We start from the raw sequence: 24,124 nt of genomic DNA, 5'->3' as shown, positions 1-24,124 counted from the left end.
GCAGTGCAGGTACTGAGCTTACATGGCTACTGTAAGGATGCAGGCCAGTTTGAAGTAGTCTTGCTGCAATGGCAGAACTGCAAAGCCTCTAATCCTGAATTTTGTTCCAAAACAATAAAAAATAAACTAAAAAAAATGTAATCACTTTGTCATATCTGATGTAGCTTTGCTCAAAAATTGTTCAAAAGTTAGTTTTACAGCCCATTTTGAGAGCAGAGTCGTGTTTTGAACTTGAAGTCCACTGAGTAGGTGCAGCTCTTAGCTGTGTGTCTTGGGCATGTTTTGGATTGGGGTTTTTTTTTTTGTTTGTTTGTAGGTGCTTTGGAAAGAAGACTAGGTGTTTGGCTCAGTGTTTTTTGTGAGGCAGCACAGAGCCTGCCTGTCTCAGTTTGTCACACTCAGCACTGCTCTGTCTGTGACACACAGTCTTAGCCACTGCACCTATTGCAAGTAGTGTTGCTTTGCAGAGATCCCTAAATTGATCCCTCAGTAGCTCACACAGTATGGTTGGCTCATGGTTCCTTAAGGGGTTGAGCAAAGAAAGGGGGCTGAGGCTGAAATTGCTTTGAAATGACTCCTGTGTAAGTTCAGCACTCAGGAATGTTGTGTGACAGGCACGGCAATGGTCTGTGCCTGCAGGCTTGCAAGCATGTCTGAAATTTTGCATGGCACACTGGCAACCAGGGCTACTCATCTGTGAGAAGATATTTGCCTGCCTTACAGCAATGCTGAGACTTCATTAATATTTGCAGAATGAGTTTAACAGAAATACAAATGAAGTATTAGTAGAAGGGAATGTGTTAGGCTGCTGTAACACATTTGGAGGTCTTTAGGAAGTTCTGTGTGTTTTGACAGGAGATGAAGAATTTATAATTGTGTGGAAGATGAAGAACATGCCTTCAGAGATACCCAGGGTATCTTTGTAGGGTATTATACTCTCAGTTAATTTTTGCTGATGTACAAACCCTGCATATCTCTACTTGGTAGTGACTTCATGCTGCAATTAACACTTAAATACATTTGGATTAGGGTTATCTTGCTCATACTAGCCCTAATAGGTAATTTCAATTGTTGTTATGTGTATCAAAATTGGTAGAATTCTAGATGTCATTGGGAATGTCCCTGGAAAATACTATTCAAGTTTCTTTAAATATAGGTGGACTACACTTAAGAGAATTAAAAAAAAAAAAATCTGTGTTTTCATGAATCTTGTCATTCCTGTTTCCGTGCCCTTTATAAGACATCATCTATCCCATGTACCTAGATTGAGGAGAGGTACACATAGTTTCTGATGAGGGAAATTTGGAGACTTTTTTCCCTGGAGAATGCAGTGGGTTGCCAAGTCAGGGATGAGCCTTGTGCCTTCCATGTTCAGTGCAAAATCCCAGTTCTAGGGTGGAGAACGTGCTAGCATGTGTTCATGGAACCACAAATCCTCGTCTAACTGTTTGAATGAATAAGATATAATTAAAAAAAAAAAAGGTACTACAAGATTGTAAAGGATATGTTTGACTACTGCCATGGGGTTTACTTGAATGTTGTGGTTTATTTTTTTAATCTAGTTTCCTTCTTAACCTTGCCAGCATACTCCAGACTTCCTTGCTGTTACATGCTTTTCTCAGAATCCTCTGTTCTTTTCCATATTATTTTATTTTTTGGGTGGAGGAAATTTTATATTTTTTGCTTTGTCTCTGAAGATTTAGTGTGTTGTGGGAGGTGAGGCAACGCTGGTCTTGGCAGAACACCACAAAACCAAGAGTAATTAAATGACGCAAGCCTTTGATTATTTTTCTCTCTCAAGCTTTCTGGCACGGCTGGGCATTCCAATTGCAAAAGGAGGATCGGGAGAAGAAGTTTCTGAAGACTGCCTGCAGAATTAGAAGAGCTGTGTCAGAGACGTCTCGCTGCTATTGAGATCTTCGCTCTCAAGTTCTGGAGTTACTTCTTTTTCCCCTGTGAGGCTAATGTCTCTTTCATCACCCAAGATACATGTAACTGAAAGACAGCTGCCAAGGTTGTGTTTTGGTTTCTTTGCACCCCTACTAATTGGATTTTTCCCGTGTTCTTCTGGTGGATTATAGAAGGATTACAGAAGCTGTGTTTTTGGGGGTGTGGGAGGAAGTTGTTGTTTTTCTCGTCTTGAGTCTGGGACCTCCTTGATTTGCCATTTGTTCTCTGAAGTTGCTGCCTATTTGGAAAAGGGAGAAGCAGCTTAACATGAACTTGCACAACCATGGATTCAATCCCTTTGCAAATGTTCTATGTGGCTGCTTTTAAAGGAGGTTTTTGCATGCATAAGCAGCAAACGAAGAATAGCATCCCGGGCTGGATTTAAAAGAAGCAAGCTCCTTGAGTCCTGCCAAAAGGCTAAATACTGTTTAAACTATATTTTAAGGAAGACTGGTGTTGTTTCAGTTTCAAATTTTTTGAAAGGAAGCATCTGATCACGTCAAATATTCTGCCAGCCTAAACCTGCATTTTCTGCAGCTGAAACTGGAAGATGTCTTGGAAAAGAAATTACTTTTCTGTGGGTCGGGGCAATGTACAGGGCATGTTTACTCCACGAAATACCACCTCCATAGCACCCAGTAAAGGTCTCAGCAATGAACCAGGACAGAACAGCTGCTTCCTGAATAGTGCGCTACAGGTAAGAGCACAGAATAAAGAATGCTCCTGGTTTTGCCCTCTGTCTATTGCAGTGTTTTCCTAGGCACTGTGCAATGTAGCCAAATTCGAGTACATAACTCTTGGTGGGCCTAGATAGAATAAAGCTACATTTGGAAAAGCAGATTGAGTTGTTGAACAGCTTTTTAATTTTCAAGTTTTCCTAGTGAATTCAATAGCATTTACACAGTCATCATTTACTTGAATGTCTTGTATGTGTAAGCTTCTAGAATGTCAACCCATGCTAAAAATATACATAGAAATTGTATTTTAAAATAATAGGATATTGCAGAGCTTGCAGAATGCATACTCCTTAAAAGTAAACTTTTTTTGTTGAACCAGTCAAGGTTTGATAATAACTATACAAGATCCACTTTATGTAGTTCAGTTTTCTTTCTGGCTGCTGCTTTGTAGCTTAGTTTAAATGGCTGAGTGTTTGCCTTTTGATTTAGAAGAATCAGAAGAAAAACCTTTTCTAGTGCCAAATTCAGTGGAGTGGTATGGCTGCTACAGAGATGTTGTCACCATTTAGATGCTTCAAATATCTGATGGTTGAGGTTCAGTAATTTTGGCAGCAGGGCTTAAAACCCCTTCACATCAGTTTCCATCCCTTCATATGACTTGTCTGTGCAGAACAGACTGTATCACTGTAGTTTTGACTTCTGTTTAGTTTTTTTTCCATGGGCACAATCAGGTTCTGAGCTACAGGCTTCTATATACCCCCAGTGCAAATAATACATATTTGTATAACTATGACCCTCAATAGGCTTCATATGTTAGGAATGACAGGGCAAAGAGAAGTTTCTAGTGATGTTCTGTATCAATTACCTTTATTAAGCTGCAAGGTGTAATGACCAGCTGCTTCCTAATATTGAGTTAGTGAACCTAGGTCTGGACTAAGTAGATCTTAATACCAGCTGCATACCACACATGAAGATGAAAGCATATGACCTGGTCTTTAATCTGCTACAGAAACCCTTTTCTTCTAAAGCTGAAGAGAGACAGGATACTGAAAGTATTTAGAATCAGAGCTGAATGAAAAAAAAAAAGGCAAGATGGTAATCGTTTCATAAAATACATACCTCTGGAGTATATCTTAATTTTTTAACACTTAGTCTGAAATGCTCTTGAATGTTTGTTGCTCCTCACTCTTACAACTTTCTCTAAACATTCAAGCTAAACTCCAGAGGCAATTACATAAAAAATTGGACTCATTTCTAAATATGATTTTTTGTCCTTTTGTAAAGTTGGAAGTAGTTCTTCAGGAATGTTTGTCTGTAATCAAATGTTTTCAAGGCTTATATTTCCTCCCAGGCCCTTAAGTACAGGGATAGTTCGAGTATAAACATAGCCCTGGCAATTATGAATTTTTGGGAAACTTACAGATTATATTTAAAAATGTGTTTACTGAATATTACATATTAGTATGGTTTAAATGACAAATCGTTCCAGTTGAAAACACTTCTTGAAACCTGCACAAATTTTGCCAGGGTGCTAAATTTTTTCTAGCCAATTACTTCAGGCAAATTCCTCAGAAATAAGAAGTTTGGTTCCTCTGTTTGTGCTAATGAAGCATTTAGCAAGTCACATGTCAGCCTGGACCTTGCTGCTCTGTCCGGAACCTGGTAGGACGTGATTTAGGTCAGGGCTTCTTTCAGTGCAGACTTCTGCCTTCAGGAAGGCTGGTGACTGAGGTTTGCAGGAAAGTTAGTTTGAGCTCAAATAGCCAGTCCTGACCACGTTTATACATAAAGAGCTCACTATAGAACACCTCAGAGGTGGATATTGTTGCTATTTTATGGATACAAATTTGAATAATTTCCCAAGAGTGTACAGGTTTAGTGGTAAAGCTGAAGAATAAAAACCATGGTGCTGTTAGAGCAGATGCCACCTCTCACTGTTGCTAGCGGAACATGTGAATGCCCGCTTGCTTTTCTGTGCTATGACCCTACCTAGTCACACACCTGGTATTACCACCATAATTCTCCTGAGAGAAAGCTGTGACTGCCCTAACAGGCTGGGGTTAGTAATCATGGCCTGTCAGGACACTTGGGAATGGTAATATTGGGCATAACGGATTTTAGCATTCTGCTGTTTCCTCTCCACGGACTCGTTTATGTATATGCTGTTGGTGCTCTGTCTTCATAATCTGGGCTTTCTGCTCAGAACAAGAAAGCTGTGTGGGATTGGAAGAAAGGAAGAGTTTCATCTCCATCAGTCCTGGGAGTGTCCTCAGCAGCTCTGCTCAGCTTCGTGGTGCAGTTGCCCTGTGGCTGGCCCTGGTGCCAGCACAGCAGAGCAGTCAGAGCAGGTGCTGTTTAAGCCAGCACTGCCACATGCATGGAGAAGTGAGTTTTCCAATCTAAAAGCATAAGGCAGTAAATTCAGAGGAAGGTCATACTGTAAATGAGCATGTGAAGGTTACAGCTAAAGAAGAAAGTTGAAAACATCAACTTGCAGTTAGATAAAAGGCGTCCCTTTGAAGGTGATCACTGCTGACATTGGTATACTTCTTGGATTATTCAGCATATGCAATTTAATCAGAAGCTTATGCAATATTTAATGGTATATATTCATAAAATTGGCTGTGCCCCTTTTCTGTTTCAGGTTCTGTGGCACCTGGACATTTTTCGCCGCAGTTTCCGGCAGATCACAACGCACAAATGTATGGGTGATTCTTGCATCTTCTGTGCTCTTAAGGTAAAAGTTAAAAATGCATTGAAAACCATTCTTTAAAAATTTGAGCAGAAATATTTATGATATTTAATTGATATTTATAATCAAACTTGCACCTGAAAATATGTGAGAACAAGGTACAGATGATAGCTAGTGGTCCAGGATCCAGTTTCTAAAACGTGTTCAAGTGTGTTGGTAAGGTTTCAGTCACAAAGGACTCTTCTTAATGGTGTGCAGGTCATTGTGAGTCTCCATTAGTTCAGACAGTAAAATACAAGTTTGCTTTATTTCTTCCGATTTATCATTTGGTATACAAATATAATACTGTATGCAGTCAGTGTGCTCATCACCATTTACCTTTCCCTTCAGAGTTACTTTAAATGTCAGGATAGGGAAGGCCATTTAGCTAAGCCTTTCTTCAAACAGTTCAAAACTGTTGATTATGTAAGACTAAAAGGCTATTTTCTACTGTAAATATTGATGTCTGCATTAAATGGCTCAGCTCTTTGTAGTCTCTGTTTTAAAAAACATCAATTCTGTTTGTAGCTGCAGATTCAATAACTGACTGTCATAGAGGCTGCCTGGACAGTAAGATCTAGATGCTAGCTCTGATTTGGAGTACTGCTATGTACTTGAGTAAATTGTGCAATCCTGTGTCTCTGTTTGTCTCTATCAATTAATTTGTTGCATTCTGGGGGTTTTTTGTGACCCCCTTTCTAAATTTTGCTAGCTCAAACCCCTCGCATTTTGTGGGAGAAATGTATATGATGCAAACATGATGAAAATACCTAGCTTTAATCTTCCTGAGCAGTGATTTTCCTTTCTGAACTTGAGACTTAAACATCATCTTTGATCACAAATGCCTTGTAAAATCCAACTAAATATATAAACTAATTGTAGAGAATTTGTGTCATGAATTCTATGTACAGTAATAAAAATGGCAGACACTGTGTCTTATAAAAATGGTTAAATAGAGAGTGCAGGGTTAAATTAAGATCATCTGACTTCCCAGGCAATATTTATGATATAACAGCTGTTTTGCTGCTGTTAAGTAACGTCACAGGTGCTCTGGTAGAGAACAGGCTTGAAATGAATTATGTAGGGAGCTTTTGGGCTGTTGTTGAGGAGTTTTCCCTGGCAAATGAACACTAAAGGGGAGACTGTTAAGGCATGAAGTGAGAGAATTTATCTGTTTTTGAGGGGAAATTTGTCTCAAAGACGTATCTATTGAAATGATGAGACAGGATGATACTTACAGCAGTATCATCGGAAGAGGATGTAACGGTGGGTTAGGAGCAAGGTAGTGCATCCAAAGTGAGATACAGCTCTTCAGACACAGAAAAGATGGAGTATTAAATATATCCCCTTCCTTAAAGGGGAATGACAAGACTTAGTCATGATCTGGTTTGAGTTCATTAAGTTCAGTGGGATAATTTAAAGGTATCTTTTGGATCATACCCTTGAATAATGTCAAGTGCTTGTTGGTATTCTTTGTTAGCCAAGATGAGGTCAGAAAGAAAAGGATTTAGGAATTTACCATGAATGTAAGCTTTTGCCGTTCTGGGGTTTAACTGAAAAACGTGATCAAGGAAATACCAGGAGATCAGACAGGTTCTGCCATGAACGAAAGTAGACTCTCAACTCTGCACTTCAGTCCAGGTTTTAATATGGAGATAATAGTTAAAAGCCTTTCTGTATAGAATACTGAAAAAAGAGGGAGAGGGATGTGAAAGAATATTGCAGAAAGAAGGAGAGGATGAACCTTTGTGTTACTGATCTTGAAAGATAAACTGCAGACAAAGATACATGTGGATTAGCAGTGCTGGTGTGAGAGGGAAAGCACTACAGGAAAACTGGAAAATGACAGGATCTCTGAAATATATGTACTAAAAGCAGACATTGGGTCAAATAATGTTTAGTTGTGTTGGTACAATCCTTGTTTTTGATGTCTTGAATTGTGTAGTGTGCTGTCATAAACTAGGAAATGACAGGCGGTGTGATGGAATTCACAAATTCTATGCGTGCAGCCGTGTGTCTATTTTTTAATAAGCAGCTTTTGAAAAATTTGCTGCTGTCTCTTCACTCTCAGATACCTGCAAAGATTTTATGTGTGTGTGTTTTTGGTTTTGTTTGGCTTTTTTTTTTTGACCTGAAGTTCTCAGCAATAATGTTCCTAGGTGGCAGTTTTTACAACCCTGAATTTCCAGTAAAACAGTAATATTGCACCAAATCCTCTACTACTTTTGCACATTTTGGCAAACTTGTGTCTGGTTGTGTGCAGAATTCCTAGAGCTCACAAAAACCCTAAAGAACACATAAGCAATTGAGGAATTACCCAGACAATTATTTATGAAAGTGGGCAGTAACCAAAACTTGAAAAAGTAAATAGATTCCGACTGGATCAAAAAGTTTGCATCTACTCTATGTGCAGTCTGTTCTTCATGGGACATTGCTCTGCATCCTACCAAAGCCTGTTCCAGAAACTCTTTCTCTGGGTAATATTGTGCCAAGCTTTCACTTTTATTATCTTTTGTAAAATGTTGATGTGTGTTCATAAGTATTTGAAAATTCCCCCCTCCCCCTTTTTGTGTTGCTATCAAGTCAAATACCATTATAAAGGTGAGTTATAAGGGCTATCACTTGACTCTAAGTGAAACTGGGGGTGACCAGACCTCCCCATAACCCCTAAAAAAACCTCTGGGCACCAGAAATGTAAGCTGTCTTGCTTGAAAGCAGCTGAAAAGGTAGGGATATCCACAAGGGACAGCCCCAAACCATGGAGATGGTCCCATTCATCTTCATGTTCTCCTTAAGCAGGCAGTAGAAGGGGAAAAAAGGCTGTTCAAGGTGTTTACTCGTTCTCTGTGCCCTCTGGATCAGTGTTTTCAAATTGCTCTATTTTCTTCCTCCTGTAAAAGTCTGTCTGGTACATGTTATGTGTAAACTTCTGTAAGACAAGTGGGATTATGTGCTTAATGTGCACCTAATGCTGCAAGCATCACCAAGAGCATGTTTTGTGTTCCAGGGCAGCAGGGTCATCCCCTCCCTTCTGTGCCCATCTCTTCCCCTGCCCCAGCTCTCCTTTCTGCTCTGGAAGCCTTTAACTATTGTCCTGCCAGAGGATAATGCTGGATTAGCTTCCAGGTCTTTGACATCCTCTTTTTCTTGAATCTTGCCTTAGGCTTTGCTAAGATGAGGGAGAAGAAGTGGCTGGATCCAGTGGGAACACCAGAATTTGGAGCTCTATACCATGCGAAAATCTCCTATTAGGGTCTGGGGAGAGGTAATTAGCCCTGCATGCTGTCAGGTGGATCTGCCCAAAACACTTGTCCACATCAAGCAAGGTGGAGGCAGGACATGTTTACCCTTCTTCAGAGCATGCTGGCATGTTCAGATTCCAGCCTGGCCTGGGAAAGGGACAGTACTTGTGGAGAGGAGCCTATGTCATGTTCCCCCACTTCACTTCAGAGTCCTTTCACAGCATACCTGACACCATCTGTGTTGTATAGAGATGCTTCATGCCTTTCTCCTGCTCTGAAATGTTGCTCTGAAGGTGACATCCTCTTCCTTTTGGCTCTAGAGGAAGATAGTCTTCTCTAAGCTAAATTTAGCCATGGAATAACACTGAAGAAGTATTTTTTCCACACTTTCTTGGCTTGTTGCAACTGTTTCTAGGAATTTGGATGTCATGCACTGTATTTACTGTAATTGCTCAGTTAGCTCTCTAAATATTACTTGTAATTTCAAATATGGGATCACAGGACAGTGATGTCATACCTGATCAAATCACATTTTATTTTTGTACCACGTTGAAGACTTCCCATTTCACAAATTCTTGAAGTCATTTTAAAACTTGATGTGCTCCCTGACTGTGTTTATGTAGCTAGAAAATGAACCTTGATATCATTCCAGATATGCATTCCTTGGTTATTTGGAAGTTACCTTGCATCAACAGCTGTAAAAAGGGAGAGTTGCAGACTCTGTGCTGGAACCCCAAACACTGCCCCTTAAAATGTGGCATTATTTAAGTATTTTTTTCAATATACCAGCTGTCCTTACCACTATGTGGTTTGCCTGCCATAACACTGGAACAGCTTTTTGATTTATTATTTATGATGAAGTCTACTATGATTTGGTTTATTTTCCTTTTTTTTTTTCAGCATGACTTTGCTTTGGTGTTTATCACAGCTGGAAGAGGGTAGGAAGGGGGAAATCCGTCCACTGTACTGAGCATGCCACAGAGAGTTTGTTCTCCTTCCAGGGATTGTACTGAGAGCTCCATAGTGCCAGGATACGGCACTGAGTGTTTTTTGTAGGTCACAAAGAAGAATGTTCTATTGATTGATACATTCTAATAGGGCTGGTCTTTTCTGTTGTTTTGTCATGTGCAACAAAAGCAGGAAGAATGTGAATTTTCTGTGTAGAGATGATGTTGTTTAAGATGAAAATGGAGAACAGTAGGGTTTTACAGCACTTTAAAAAAGTGGAATGACTACAGTTGGTTCTCATAAGCCACTTGCTTGAAATTGAGTGAGTTATTATGAAATGTTCATCATGTGGTTGAGACCATAATAAGTTGGTTGCAAAGATTACATCCTCTTTTTTATGCTCTATTTCTAATGATAGTAGTATTTCAGGTAGAATAGTAGTCAAAACACATAAAATGATTACTTTTATTGTTTGAATGTTTTCCATCAGTTGGCACTTGCAGTTAACTGCCTGCCAAATAAACTAGCAGCAAGTACAGTTCCCTGAGTTAATAAACTGGTAATTGAAGCTTCCAAATAACAATTGGCTGCTTTGATCTTGATGAAGCAGTTAATGAATTGTTACCTAGTAGATGTGCACATTCTATGATTTGAATTTCTTTTCCTGCCACCTTCATAAACAAGGCTTGTGGAAAGTATTATTTTTACTTGATTTTGGTAGTAGCCAGAAGTGCCTGACTTGATAGTCTCTGCTGGGGACCTGATCTTAATATTCAGGGTACAGTGTGAGCACAAACGGAAGGTACATAAAAAGAAGGGAAAGAATGGAAATCTAGCTTGATTGTCACCAGACTTAGAAGTTTGAAAAGAGATCAAAAGACACAAAACCAAATAGACATAGAATTTGTTGCAACCTTGAAGGTGAATATAACACGAGGAAATGTGGGGAAGAAATTGAGCAAGTGAAAATACTGTGGGTATGGGAGGCTGTTGTGTTTCGATAGGAGAAAAACTATTTTTAGCAGCCATTTGAAACAGATTATTGTACTGAGTATGAGGCTTCAGTGAGAGAGTGTGATGTTCTGAATGAGAGATTAGGTAATACAGGCAAGAAAAAAAGGTGCACTGAGCAGGGTGAGAAAGACATGCTACTGGAATGGAGAGAAAGCTTAAAAAATCATGCAAGCAAAAATCCCATCACTAAAACCCAGAAACAATTGATTAGTGTAGGGAATACTAAGGTGAGGAGAACATGTTTTGTCCTTTGAAATACCATACCACTAGAGCTGCAGTGATATCCCTATTCCGAAGAAGCTTCTATATAATTCTGGAAGGGTTAGTTCCCAGAAAGCTGCCAAGGACCCAACTCAAAATTACAGTGCATAAACACTGTTCTGATTCAGTAGCTGTTCCCTATTGTCTTCACCCATCAATTTGTTCTTATGTCAGCCTACTTTTGCATGCTTGATTAGAAAGTCGCATGTGAATGTGTATCAAATTTGGTTTGTTTCATCAGTATGGTTAGTTACACACTGCAGATGTCAGTTTACCCCAAATAAATGGAATACTTCTTTCCTAGGGAGGAAGTTGATTCCAAACACTATTAAAGATAATTGGGAGCAGATCTTGTAAGCTATAGGAGGGGGGTTGCAGTTATTGCAACTTACAGATCTTTAAAAGAACTCCCAAGAATGCCTGTCAAGCCCATGGATTACCTAAAAGAGTACTTGTTATTTTTAATCAGTAAACCAGGTGAAAAAAACTTGGTTTATGATCATGCATGTGCATTTTAGTGTTCTGAAATGTCTTCAAGGTTTCTTGAAGAGCTGTATGATAAATATACCTGGTCTCAAAACTTAGGTTGTTTTCCTTTATTTGATCCTTGATCAGTGTACATCTAGGAAGTTCATACTGATCCCCACTCCCAAGTTCCCAAAGTCGAGGACATTATTTTGGAAGCCCACTGACTGCAAGGCTTTGTTCTGATGTGTGCCAGGGGCCCAGCTGTGTAGTAGTAGAAAGGATATAAAGCCTTCAGTTTAAAAACTATGAAAAAGCCTTCTGAATAGTAAAAAAATGGAGTGAGGCCCTACAGTTGATAGTGTAAGAAGATTAAGGAAGTTCCAGGTTTGGACCCATCTGAGAGCAAGCTGGTGAAAGATAACAATGTAGTTGGGAGTTGATCTTAGTATTTGGGGAAGGACTACATGCAACTAGATGGACTTAGCGAATTGGTCTTAAAGAGCACATGCACGTCCAAATTTTATTCTCTGCTAGCATTTCCAGACTTATGAAGAGCTGTAGGGAAGGGGATGTGAAGGGAGATGGGCTTCTTTTCCATATAGACCTCTCATAGGAATGCAGTATAACCAGAACACAGACTTGCTATCTGAAAAATCCCTTGCTCACACTGTTCTGTTGTAGCTTGTAGACGGGCCAACATGCCAGGAACCATTTCCTCAGTGTAGAAATCAAAGTACTGCTATTAATACAGTATTAATAATTCTTAGATTTTATGTTAAGCTAATTTTTTTTTTGTATCGCCTCCTTGATTTTAGTTACTGGAAAAAGGTAAAATAGAAGAAACTTAGCATTTTCGCCCGTTTGTGTTGGAACGCAGGCATTGAAAGAGATCATCGGTGCTGTGAGTGCACTGATGGGATTTCCATCATCTTCAGTTTCAGAAGAAGTTGAAGGCGTTTTTGGAGGAGAATGAAGTTTGAATGTTTCATTTATGAAGTTCTCATGTTCCACGGTCCCTTGGAAGAAAGGTGCCATGAGAACTCCTGGGGCAGAACGAGGAGTGCTTTCCTGGTCTGCACCCAGCTGGCTTCCATACCTCTATAGGGAACCAATGTTTGAGCACTTGACAGTATTGCTCACAGGCAAGACCTTAAATTGATGAGGGAGATCTGACTTAGATAATGGGAAGTGATGAAATTGCAGGAAATGCCACACCTGTTCATCTGAGGTTGAGAGACAAGATAGACTTGTTCTGAAGGGGAGCAAAGAACCTATCTTGAAAAAGAAAGGGGAATTAACCCCAACAACCCCATCTCCCTCCCCAAAACCCCAATCCTACCCAGTGACTGAAACCTAAGGAAAACCAAACTCCCCTGTGTTCCAGAGTACTTTTGACTCCATTTGAGGTGCTTTTGGGACTTCCTACGTGCTCTAAACTGCATTGTGCAATACCATAATAAGATTTGATCTTTATTAAATTAAAATGCACAATTACTCACCAGTTTTAAGTTTTTGTTCCTCTTTTGTAATCTAAATAGGACTATATACCATTGTGTGCTATGTCATTACAAATTTGAGGAAGCATTCTTCCATGTTATATTGGAATCTGTTACATACTGATTTTTGCATTCTTCACAGAATTGACATTGCTTAATTATTTTTTGTTCCATGGTAAGTATACTGTTTCTTTAAAGATAGAAGTTTAGAAGAAGAGGTTCAGCTTCCTTGTTTGCTTCTCCTTTTACCTAGTTTAAGCCTGCATTGTTTCTCACCCCTCAGGAGTGCAAAGCCATTTCAGGGCTCTCATTGAAGCAAACCAGATCTTGCCCATCGGCTCATGGCAGTGAGGTTGTTGACCAGTTGCTAGACAAGTCTCAGATCTATGAAGTGAGATTGAATAAATAGAATAAACACATTTCTGAAGCACAGTTGTGAATATTTTGGAGTGCTCTTAAATGATTTAATGCAAAATGTGAAGCAGGGTGGAGTTGTGTTTCACTGCCTTTTTTTTTTTGTAAGGGTCACTGAAATGAGAAAATTCACTAATGAAACATGAAACTTGCTCAGTTATCAGAGTGACAGAAGTGGCAGTCAAGTTTAAGTGCAGAGATTTGTTGATTGTTTCTGTTTTATGTATGTACAAGATAACTGAGGGGGGTATTGTCTGTAGTTCACAAAGTATAATACTGCCTCATGGCTTTCTTTTCCTTACCCTTTTCTCATGTTTCTAAGATACTCTAATAAAGGCAATAATAGAAGAGCTGTGAGTTTCAGCACAATGGACTATTTTCCATCAATGAGCACCTTGAGGACCACCAAAATAAAAGTTGCAGTAAAGAGATATAGGCATATTACATCTATTTTAGATTATGTCAACACTACAAATTGTACCATTCCTATGGGCAGAAATGGCAGGGGCGTGGAGGGTGGTTTGCTGCCTGTGCAGTGACAGCTGTGCTTGGCACTTTTTCCAGCTTCCTCAAAACAGACAAGATTGTTCCATTTGGCAAACCTCCCAGCTTACCTTCCCATTTCCTGATGAGAAACAAGTAAAAATAGTTAAAGGAGAGAAAGATTTAGATGACTTCCAATTACTGTAGATCCTAAGTATGTTGGGGAGAAGGTTTCTGTAATTAAAGGAAGAATTATGAATCACTGCAGATTAATATAGATTTAAAAGAATATCAAGCAGGCAAAAAAGTTTGATTTTTGTTTTCCTTGTCTTACTAAGTTTAGAATGCAGAAAAGCAGACTGGTGATCCCTTTTTCCTCTCTTGCAGTATGAATTGAGCTTTTTCACTGTCTTTAGAGAAATTATGAGGACAGTTTTATAGGAAAAGACAGGCAGAATTTTGAGATTGACACTGATGAAGATGGTTGCTTGTCATATGAAATGAGGTAGAAAGTAGAGCACAGTGGTGATGGAGAATTGTCTTGTATTAAAATAAGGACTAGAAGTTTTTTACTTAGACTGAATATCTTGCATACAGAATTATGTTCCTGTTTTTGTAGGAAGTGCACAGTGAAAATGAACTGTTCAGATGAGGTTTTGGATATTTCACACACATGTGCAGGCAAGCACACAAAATAAATGCGCGTGTTTAATCAATTGGGAATATGTACAGAACTTCCACATTTCACAAAATAATGTGTCTTCTTAGAACTGCTCATCCTTGCAAATGGTTGTTACCCAGGTGATGTGTGAGTTACAGTTATGAAAATGCAGGTTTACGGCAGCAAATGAACAGCTGGCTGTACATGGCAACTGCTATTCCTGTGCACATCATGCCTTTTCCCTCTTGCATGCTGATACAAAAGTCAGCTAATTCTTACCCACTTGGACTTAGGAAGGGCAGATTTCTTAAAGTGTGCTAGTATCAAGTTGTGGCCGTTTAAGAGCTAGAGATGTTTAGAAAGAGTTGCTTAAAAGAGGGAACGAGGTGGCATGGGTAAGCTGGAAGTTAGAAAGTTAAATGGAGAGGGAGAGATGGAAATAAAAAGCACAATGTTTTGGTGTTCATTGCTTCAGGAATCAGATTTGGAGAAAGACAAATAGATCCGGGGGGGATTGACACTGAGGGAATTTTTATCCTAAATTGCTAACTCTCCCTTGTATCTGTGAAAGAAAAGGAAGAAATACACAAAGGTGCGTATGATTTCAAAGGAGGAACTCCGGGGATTTGTTCTTGTAGTCTGTGTACTGTACAAGTATCTGTGTGTTGCAGGATCCAAACAACTTAAATGGTTGTTGTTTGTTTTCATATAAATTGAGTCATATTTTGAAAAATACAGTAACTTAAGTGTCTTTCTGTTTTTTTGCTAGGGTATATTCAACCAGTTTCAGTGTAGCAGTGAGAAGGTGCTGCCTTCTGATGCCCTGCGCACTGCTCTTGCAAAGACATTTCAGGATGAGCAACGCTTCCAGCTGGGCATCATGGATGATGCTGCTGAATGTTTTGTGAGTATGACTGAAAGGTGGTTTGACAGGCAGAGATGTGGCCCACCACTACCCAATCTTCCCTGATTTTTTTTCCCCTTAATTTTTTCCCCACTATTTTTTCTTTCCCCAAATTGCAACAGACTTTGCATGTCTGGCCTGGAAAAGTGCACAGAGGGATCCTCAGACTAATGATTTGGAAATGGTAATAGCATCGGTAACTGTTTTTACAGTTTCTTTCGCATGTGTGCTGCTTGCCCTCTGCAGTGTGCTTTAGATGTGAATTGTGAAAAAATTGCACTAAAAGAATGATCCAGGATTCCAGTTTTAAGGATCTCCTTAAAAGGGTGAAAGGACATTTTGTTTGCCAGTTTTTCTGAAATTGCATTTCCACATGAAAATTTTTCAAGGAAAGTTGTATAATGTTAGAGCTGTTTTGCCAAGTAATTAATCTTAACCTGTTTATTGCAGGCCTATAAACCACCCAGGCAGCTAGTAGTGTTAGTGAAAAGTGTTCTGCTAGAAGAGTTGTCAAGAGATTTCTGGCACCCACAGATTAATGTTGGCAACAGTGGGAGGAGAGAAGGTCTTGGGACAAGGATTCCTGGAAACTTTAAAACAGATGCAATTGTATTAATTAGTATCTAGGAAATGTTTGGTCCTTTTGTGTCATACAGAATTTAGTCTGCCTCTTCATTTATTAGTTCTCCCCCTTTTTGATAGAATATAGTTGATGTGGCAAATTTCAAAGCTCTCACGGAATGTAGAAGTTGATTTATTTTGTGTTGATGAGAAGTTAGTGTCAATCCAGTGATTTTTAAAACTGCATAGGTATTGTGTTACATTTGGTCATATCCATGGATGCTTGAGAACTGGACAGAAAAATCAGCAGCAGAGTCTTCAGCAGTGCTATTAAATAAAATAAATGGTTACCTGATCCAGCATTTCAAATCAGAAGTGGAGGGCATTTCCTTTTTTTATCCAAGAAATACCAACTTCTTTGTTTTTGAAGTAACTTTCATGAATTTGCAGGAGCCTTCTGTCTTTAACATTATTGCATCTGGCATGCTTTTGTGATTCGTATCGTAACTTTTGTCTGCAGTTGAAATTATCTAATGCATTTTTTCCTTTTTTCCTTTGGCTAGGAAAACCTGTTAATGCGAATTCACTTCCACATTGCAGATGAGACAAAGGAAGACATTTGCACTGCACCACATTGTGTCTCCCACCAGAAGTTTGCAATGACTTTATTTGAACAGGTGAGGTAAAGATATGTGCTTTATGCCAAGGGCCAGTTGTCCAGTTTTATGTTTTCATTCCTAAAACATTCATTGCCACAGTAAAGAAATGTACAGGCAGAAGTGTTGCAGTGAAAATACCTGTTTCATCTTGTCAATGTATTATATTTTCTTTTCTTTAGTGTGTTTGTACCAGTTGTGGTGCCACCTCTGACCCATTACCTTTCATCCAGATGGTACATTATATTTCCACAACTTCACTCTGGTGAGTTGAGTTTTTCACAGGTATCCCCCTCCTCTGCCCCCCCCCCCCCCCCCACTTTTTTCTTTCTTTTTTTTCTCCTCCCACCCTGGTATTGCAGTTGGATCTTTATGATCTTTATTGATTAAATGCCTAGAACATGATTTGTTCAAAGTTGGCAGAGCTTTGATAACTCTGATAAAGAACGTGAGGATTTAGTGAAGCAGAAGATGGTAGTTTAGGCATGGATCAGTGTGTCTGCTTGTTTATGATTCTGAATCTTGACAACTGTAGTAGCAAGGACTCATGTACATTTGAAAGATTTTAATGTCTGAGCAAGTGATTTAAGAAGACAGATAAGAAAAACAACAAAAAATTACATTCAAAAGGACCTTTGGACATCTACTCTATCCTCCTGTTTAAAGCAGGGTAAACTTCAAAGCTAAATCGGGCTGCTTGGGGTTGTGTGTAGCTGAGTTTTGAAAGTGCTTAAAGGACAAAAATTCCATGACTTTTCTGGGCTCCCTGTTTCAGTTCTGAACTGGAAGGTTTTTTCCTCCTTCATGGTGACCAGGACAGTTCCTCAGTAACTAGGGGATGTTGCAGAAAGGCAGGTTCTCACTGGAGACATGGTTTGCCCTTGGTAAACCTGTGCTGACTGCCCTGACTCACCTTATCCTTCACATGCATGGGGTTGATTTCCAAGGGGATTGATTTAGTCTGTCATGGCCCCAGGTGGTGGAGTGAGACTGACCAGCCTGTAGTTCTCAAATCCTCTTTTCTTGGATGAATATATAGCTCCTGTTTAATCTAGTTAAGGGAGAACTTCCCTGGCCACTGTGACCTTTCTTTAAAGGTGCTGCACAGAGCATGAGCACTAAGTCTGTAGCAGATTGTTTGAGCTAATGCTGGAGAAGTCTTCTTTGAGTATATGGCTGCTCGGTTAGAAGGTTTTAAAATCTGATTAAGGCAGGAATCTGTTATTTGTTTCTGTCTTGAAATCTTTATTAGGATTAATAACTTTTCTTTGTTTTATGTCTGGCATGTGAGATACGTAGTTACAGTGATATCTATAGTTACAGAAAAAATTGTCATGAAAACTGCTAGGTACTCTTCACATGCAGATCTCCTAAAAGGTACCATTTCACCTCTATAGCAAGAGTACTGTCAAGCATCCCCCTTGTGGCTGATGCCTGCTGTTCCATCAAGCTGCAGATTTTCATTAGGTTCCAGCAGGCACCATATATTCGAATATTATTTATTAGAAAAAGGGCAAAATAGTTATGTAAATGGTATTCAATATTTTTAGGAAATATCACAATAGATCTTAAGTCATGCATTATTTTAGAAATAGCAATACATACTAATATATTTATTCATCTCTGAAACCATTTTAAGCTGGAACATGCTTTGAGCACTAATACTCTTGTGTACATATCTTTCTTTCAATTTGGACAGTGAAATAAATTGGGTACCATGCTAATTTTTGTTTGTAATTTTATTCAGAATGTGTCTTTCTGTGCTACTTTACTATAATTGTGCTTATTGAAGGAGGCACATTTTGAAGCAACTATTTCATTTTGAAACCAAGTATTTATCAATTGCTTAAATTTTCTTTTAAGATAAAAAATTTAAACCAAGCAATCTATTTCTGTTTTCAGTTCTACTTGTTTTCTTTGTGCAGTATTTTTGTGGAAGATGTAGTAATTCACAATTAACTATGTGTTTTTTTTCCTGTACTACAATGTTAAATATAAAAAGTGTTCTGTATTTTAAGTTTCTTAATTTAATAAAAAATTTAGGCATATGCTAGATTAGCGTGGGTTTGTGGTTTTATTATTAAACTTTTGTTTTCCATGCTTTGTCTATACTGAAGCAATCAAGCTATTTGTATGCTGGAGAGGCGGGAGAAGCCAACTCCAGATATGTTTGGAGAGCTGCTGCAGAATGCCAGCACCATGGGGGACCTGAGAAACTGTCCAGTGAGTAGCCTTGGTTCTCTTTGGGTGTGAATTCAGTGTCTCACAGGTACTCCGTGAAGGAAGGGAAAACTTAGTGATGATGGGTGCTGCTTTGACTAGCCACAAGCATTAAAACAAGAATAGATGCTTATTGTTTATGTATAGCATAAGTGCTAGATTTCTAAAGTAAGAGTTCAACATCTTGTTCTGCCTTTTAATAAATATGCAAAAAGAGTTATCATCAAACTTTTTTTGTATATTGATTAATAGGTAGGGCAGGAAACAGCTGCAGAGTTGCTGCTTCATATAATGCTACTGTTAGGTGCATTACCTTTAACAGGAGGCCTTGTGTACCTGGTCCCTGGGGCCAGTGTAAGTATTTCCATTTTATACCTGGCTCCCCTCCCAGTTTATAACTCTGAAACCTTCAGTAAAAGTCTCCATTGAAATATATACCTTTTAATATTGGCAAGTAGTGGCGTACTTACTTATCTAAGTCAAAGAAATTAAGATATTTTATTGTCATTTAAAAGGTGCATATGAGTCCATCTATTTAATAACCAAAGAATGTGAAATTTAATAGAAAGACATTCTTGGTCAGGGCAAACTGCTCTTTGTGAAATAATCAGTTGAATAAAATTGCATACTAGCATTTGCTGCTCCTTTCTTTTTATACTCAAAAAAAATTTTCTATTGATGTTTAGCTAAGTGTGTCATCAAAGTTACGGTAAGGAAGCTTTTTATCAGGATGCCATGTTCCTGCTGTCATGCTGAAAATGCTGAAGCGAAGAAGACAATGTGAGAGTAAGATAGGTTGGGAGGTAATAAACAGAATTGCCTGTAGTTTAAAAGAACCTTTCAAAATACAGGTGAAAAAAGTCATCCTAATGTTAAGACCTCATATCTACATTTAAACATCAGAGTCCTCTGCAGTTTCTTTCTTTTTTTTTTTTAAATTTTTCATTTTTGTCTCCCAATAATGTTTGGGACTGAAATTCTGATGAAATTTTCTAGATTGCTGTAGGTAAGAGGCGCTTTGTGATATCTTCCCTGGTTTTAGTGTCAGAAATTATTATATCCAGTTGGGAAACTGGACTCTGTGGACAAGAGAAATGATTCTCAGTATGAAAATGGTTTTTTCCTACAATTTTCTAGGGATACCTTTGTGATGTGCTGCAGGGGAAAAAGGAATGTTGCAAATGGACTTTGTCATAGCTTTTGTCATTTCCCCCCCCACTCCATTGCATCATTGACACCCCTCTCCCCTGCAAAGTGCACTGGTACTTATTTAAAAAGTAAAAAATGGGAAGAAAAATCTAAACAGGAAATAAGAATTGTAGAAGTCCTTTGAGTTACTAAAAAAATTCTTAATCTCCTCATCTTTCAGTTACTGTTCTTGTATTTATACAAATACAGACCTAACTGTACTGTCTAAGATGGGATGTTTGAGGTACCCTATAGAAACATTCAAATTTAACAGCAAAGCAGAAAATTTTTCCTGACGCTGTCATATAAAGCATCAGTCTCTGTACATACAATTTTTAATCTGAGATTCTGATCAAAAGTGACCTTTCTGTCCAATTCCTAAGAATGTTACTAGGATCTTCCATGTATGTTTGCTTATCTTTTTCTAAATAAACTTGATTTTTGCTCTTATGTTTTAATCATTATCAATAGCAGGAGGAAGGATTGGCAGTGTTCGCTTCAAAGCTTGAGACTGCAGGATAGTCCTGATAGCACATCTCATCTATGACATGAGAAGCTCCTACCTTGGCACTGAGTGTTTCTGCTATGTTTCACCACCTCCTCTTTGGAAGCTGTAATTCTGAGACTTATACTTGTTAGTTCCTTGCCCTAACATTGTAACAAGTGAAGAATTAAATTAATGTCTTGTTTTATTTATATGCTCAGAGTAACTGTGGGGAAAAGATCCGTATTCGTCGTGTGCTGATGAACTCGCCACAGATCATCACCATTGGCTTGGTTTGGGACTCAGACCATTCTGATCTGGCTGAGGATGTGATTCACAGTCTGGGAACTTGCCTTAAACTGGGAGATGTGAGTTTTTTTTTATTTTGGCACTACTTACAAAGGCTGTCTTTTTTGTGGTAGTTTACAGTAGCAAATGGAAAAAATAAAAAGTCACCAGCTTCACCTTTTTGGTGTCCATAAAAAGAGGAGTAGAGGGTAGAACCAAGGATCTGACCTGTCTCTGAAAGCCTTAGAAAAACCTGTGAATTCTATGTTCTTGAGTTTCTGAAATGTCTGAAACTGCAAAAATACTTTCAAGTGAAAGGAAATTCTGGATCATGGTTGTGCTATTTCTATAAAAATACATATGTGCTCTTTCATTTTAAAGAACAGAAGTTTATTTCTATTTCTTTTGAAGACAAAAAGTAGTTTAGTGGTCTTTGGGATTTTTGTTGTTTTTTTTTTTTTTTACCTTTAGCTCCTCTTTTTGGTGAAATGTGTGGTCATAACACTGAAGAGTTATTTGTGACTGAACAGTCTCTAAGAGATGGTGACTGGCACTGTGTGATTGAATGACAGACTGAATTAAATAGGATTCCCTGGAGGATTCACTTATTCTGCATTAACTGATGCTTTAGAGCTGAATTATTGGTGTACCAAACTGTAGCTGTGTCTTATTGCAGCATTGAGATACTACATAAAATAGTTAATATATAAATACACATGATGTTTAAAGAAAAAAAGCATTGTCCAGTGCACAATGTACCAGAATCAGTGTGAGTTGATGGAAATGTGGTTATGAAACAGTGTGGTCTTTGTGTAGTAAAGCAGTAATGCACTAAAACATGAGACCTGGGCAATTCAAATTCACAAAATTCAATTAAATAGACAAGATTTTTTTTTCTTGTGTGCTGAATTATTTTGATCTGCTGATGTCTTCAGTTGACCTTCTAAGTGTTAGCATCATAAATTGGTCTGTCTATATTCTGGATAGCCCTTGCTCAAGTCAGAATAAATGCCAGCTGTTTACCGTCCAAACCACCTTGTTTCTGCAAAAAGGAATGAATGTTTTAAACAGTATTTGATGTAATCAGCAAGCATGACACAGAATACAAATTTTCGGAATAGAACCACATTCAAATTATGTAACAGGTATTTTATCTTTGTTGTAAATGTCATCCCTTCAAGTGTACACGTACTCCAAGTGTAACTCAATTTATGAGCATCTTGTGAGTTGGTCAGAATCCATTTCTGGTCTGTGTCTCTGAGTTTGCTTAAACGTTGCATGATTACTTATTGCCTTGTTTTCTTCTATATTTTGAAATAAAAGCCTGGCACCTCTCTATAGTACTTTGAGGTCTTTGAATATAAAGCAGTATGTAAAATTCTGAGCACTTTATTAATTTCTCTTTCTCTTTTTCTTACCTCCCTTCTTGAAGCTCTTCTTCAGAGTAACTGATGACAGAGCAAAACACTCGGAGCTGTATTTGGTGGGAATGATCTGTTACTATGGAAAACACTATTCAACCTTCTTCTTCCAGACTAAAATCCGCAAGTGGATGTACTTTGATGATGCTCATGTTAAAGAGGTGAGAAAAAATGTTTAGGAAAACACTCTTTGGGAAATTTGTTAGCTGCTTGTGTGTAAATCCATTCTATTTTATACAGATTTTGAGAGGGTTTTTCGCTGGTTTTCCACTCACAAATTTGTTCCTCTTTTTTTCTCAGCAAAGTGAAGTATTTTTTAAAAAAGCATACCACAAATCTCAGAAGCCCTATTCTTAGTTCTGTTCTGTTGGCTCCTAGTCTTGTTTTTATGCTGTTGTTTGAAAATGTGCAGTTGCTTGTGCATACATGTCGTTCCCTTGCTGACAAGCAGTATAGCTATTTAGTGCCTGTTGTTGAGCTCTGCTTGAGTGTCTACATGCCAGTCTTCCCTAATGCTTGCTGCCAACAACAAATTTTCCGCTCTTCTGTTAGTGCTTTTTTTTTAGCCTTTTCACCAAGCATGAGGTCCTTGACATTAAAGGCACCAGTGCTGGGATCTTGGCAGGACATTATAACCCATTAGATTGTTTGGCATTATTTCATGCCACTCTCCTTTTTTCCTTCTAGTCATGGAATCACAAAGGTGAGAGAGGAAAACTTGCTCCTGTAGTCATCCCAGACACAGTCTCAATGAATGAAAACCTCTTAATACATATATTCAGTCATACTTCTTAGCAGAAAAATTTGCAAGGATAGGTCCTGCAGTGCTTTAGTGGAATACTCACGTAAGGAGCAGATTTGTTGGAGTAAATGTTCAGTGTGTCAGGTGAAACCTGGGAGATGAGTATTACTATGTGAATTAGTTGCCTGGCCTGTCAGTGCTTGCACAGGTTCTGTCACAGCAGAAAGATTTGCACACCTGAAGTATTTAGCTTTGAATGAATTTACTGTCTTGGTATCTTTTATTGTTCATTTTGTTAATTAAAAAATCTTCTGCTTTTTGGTTGATGCAAAGTTAGAACATCCCAGAGGATGAAAAGATTTTTATGGAAAAAAATCTGAAAGGGAGTGACTTTTTTTGTAGTTGTATTTTTAGCAGGAACTGTAATCACTTTAGCCATAGGATGATGAATACCTGGATTTTAATTAGGTTGGCTCAGGAGCTTTCTTGCTGAGTCCAGGTCAATGCTGGCTATAAAAGAGTTAAAGTATGTCAGTAGAAAATCAAACTCTGAAATAATTGTGATGGGGGGAAAAGAGAACTTATTAGAGAAAATGATGACAGAAAACCTTAATTTCCTTTTCCTTTTCCTATTCCTTTTCCTTTTCCTTTTCCTTTTCCTTTTCCTTTTCCTTTTCCTTTTCCTTTTCCTTTTCCTTTTCCTTTTCCTTTTCCTTTTCCTTTTCCTTTTCCTTTTCCTTTTCCTTTTCCTTTTCCTTTTCCTTTTCCTTTTCCTTTTCCTTTTCCTTTTCCTTTTCCTTTTCTTTTTTTCCCCTCTTCTTGTCAATTCAGATTGGTCCAAAATGGAAAGATGTTGTGACAAAGTGCATTAAGGGTCACTATCAGCCTTTGCTGCTGCTCTATGCAGATCCAAGAGGAACTCCAGTGTCAACGCAAGACTTGCCCCCTCAGGTGGATTTACAGCAATATAGCAGGACTTGCTATGACAGTGAGGACTCAGGTAAGCAGTGTGGGGTCTGAGCCTTCTGCCTTCACACTGAAATGTGGCATGTGGAATGTTTTCCTTCTTTGGAGTGTATTATTGTCAGCAGGGGTCCTTGTTGCTTGTAAAGCTGCTCAATAATTCTGAAGAGGATTTCCAGTGTTTTATCTGTGAACCTCTCTCCTGGTCCAAGACTGTTGATTGTTTGGATAGCAATTTTTTCCAAAAAAGTTTGGAGAAAGAAACTGGGGGATGGGGGAAGTGAAGGACCTGGTATGATTTGGATGTAGAGAGAAACACTAGCTGATGACTTCAATAACTGCAGTTTCTGAC

The 24,124-nt window shown here is 38.5% G+C and overlaps 1 protein-coding gene across 1 annotated transcript in view; it reads left to right on the top strand.

Annotated features, from left to right (window-relative positions):
- USP54 (ubiquitin specific peptidase 54) overlaps positions 1 to 24,124 on the top strand; it is a 91,840-nt gene that overhangs the window by 42,835 nt on the left and 24,881 nt on the right. Inside the window, exons 2-10 of the mRNA XM_059477014.1 lie at positions 1,802 to 2,647; positions 5,272 to 5,364; positions 15,115 to 15,249; positions 16,374 to 16,487; positions 16,649 to 16,731; positions 18,584 to 18,689; positions 20,580 to 20,726; positions 22,079 to 22,228; positions 23,641 to 23,809. Coding sequence (XP_059332997.1) covers positions 2,501 to 2,647; positions 5,272 to 5,364; positions 15,115 to 15,249; positions 16,374 to 16,487; positions 16,649 to 16,731; positions 18,584 to 18,689; positions 20,580 to 20,726; positions 22,079 to 22,228; positions 23,641 to 23,809 — 1,144 coding nt within the window. The 5' untranslated portion in view covers positions 1,802 to 2,500. The remainder of the gene's footprint in view (positions 1 to 1,801; positions 2,648 to 5,271; positions 5,365 to 15,114; positions 15,250 to 16,373; positions 16,488 to 16,648; positions 16,732 to 18,583; positions 18,690 to 20,579; positions 20,727 to 22,078; positions 22,229 to 23,640; positions 23,810 to 24,124) is intronic.

Source organism: Ammospiza nelsoni, chromosome 8, assembly GCF_027579445.1.
Source record: "Ammospiza nelsoni isolate bAmmNel1 chromosome 8, bAmmNel1.pri, whole genome shotgun sequence".
NCBI lineage: Eukaryota > Metazoa > Chordata > Aves > Passeriformes > Passerellidae > Ammospiza > Ammospiza nelsoni.
The sequence above is the reverse complement of the archived record's forward strand: the minus strand, read 5'-3'. Positions and strand labels throughout refer to the sequence as shown.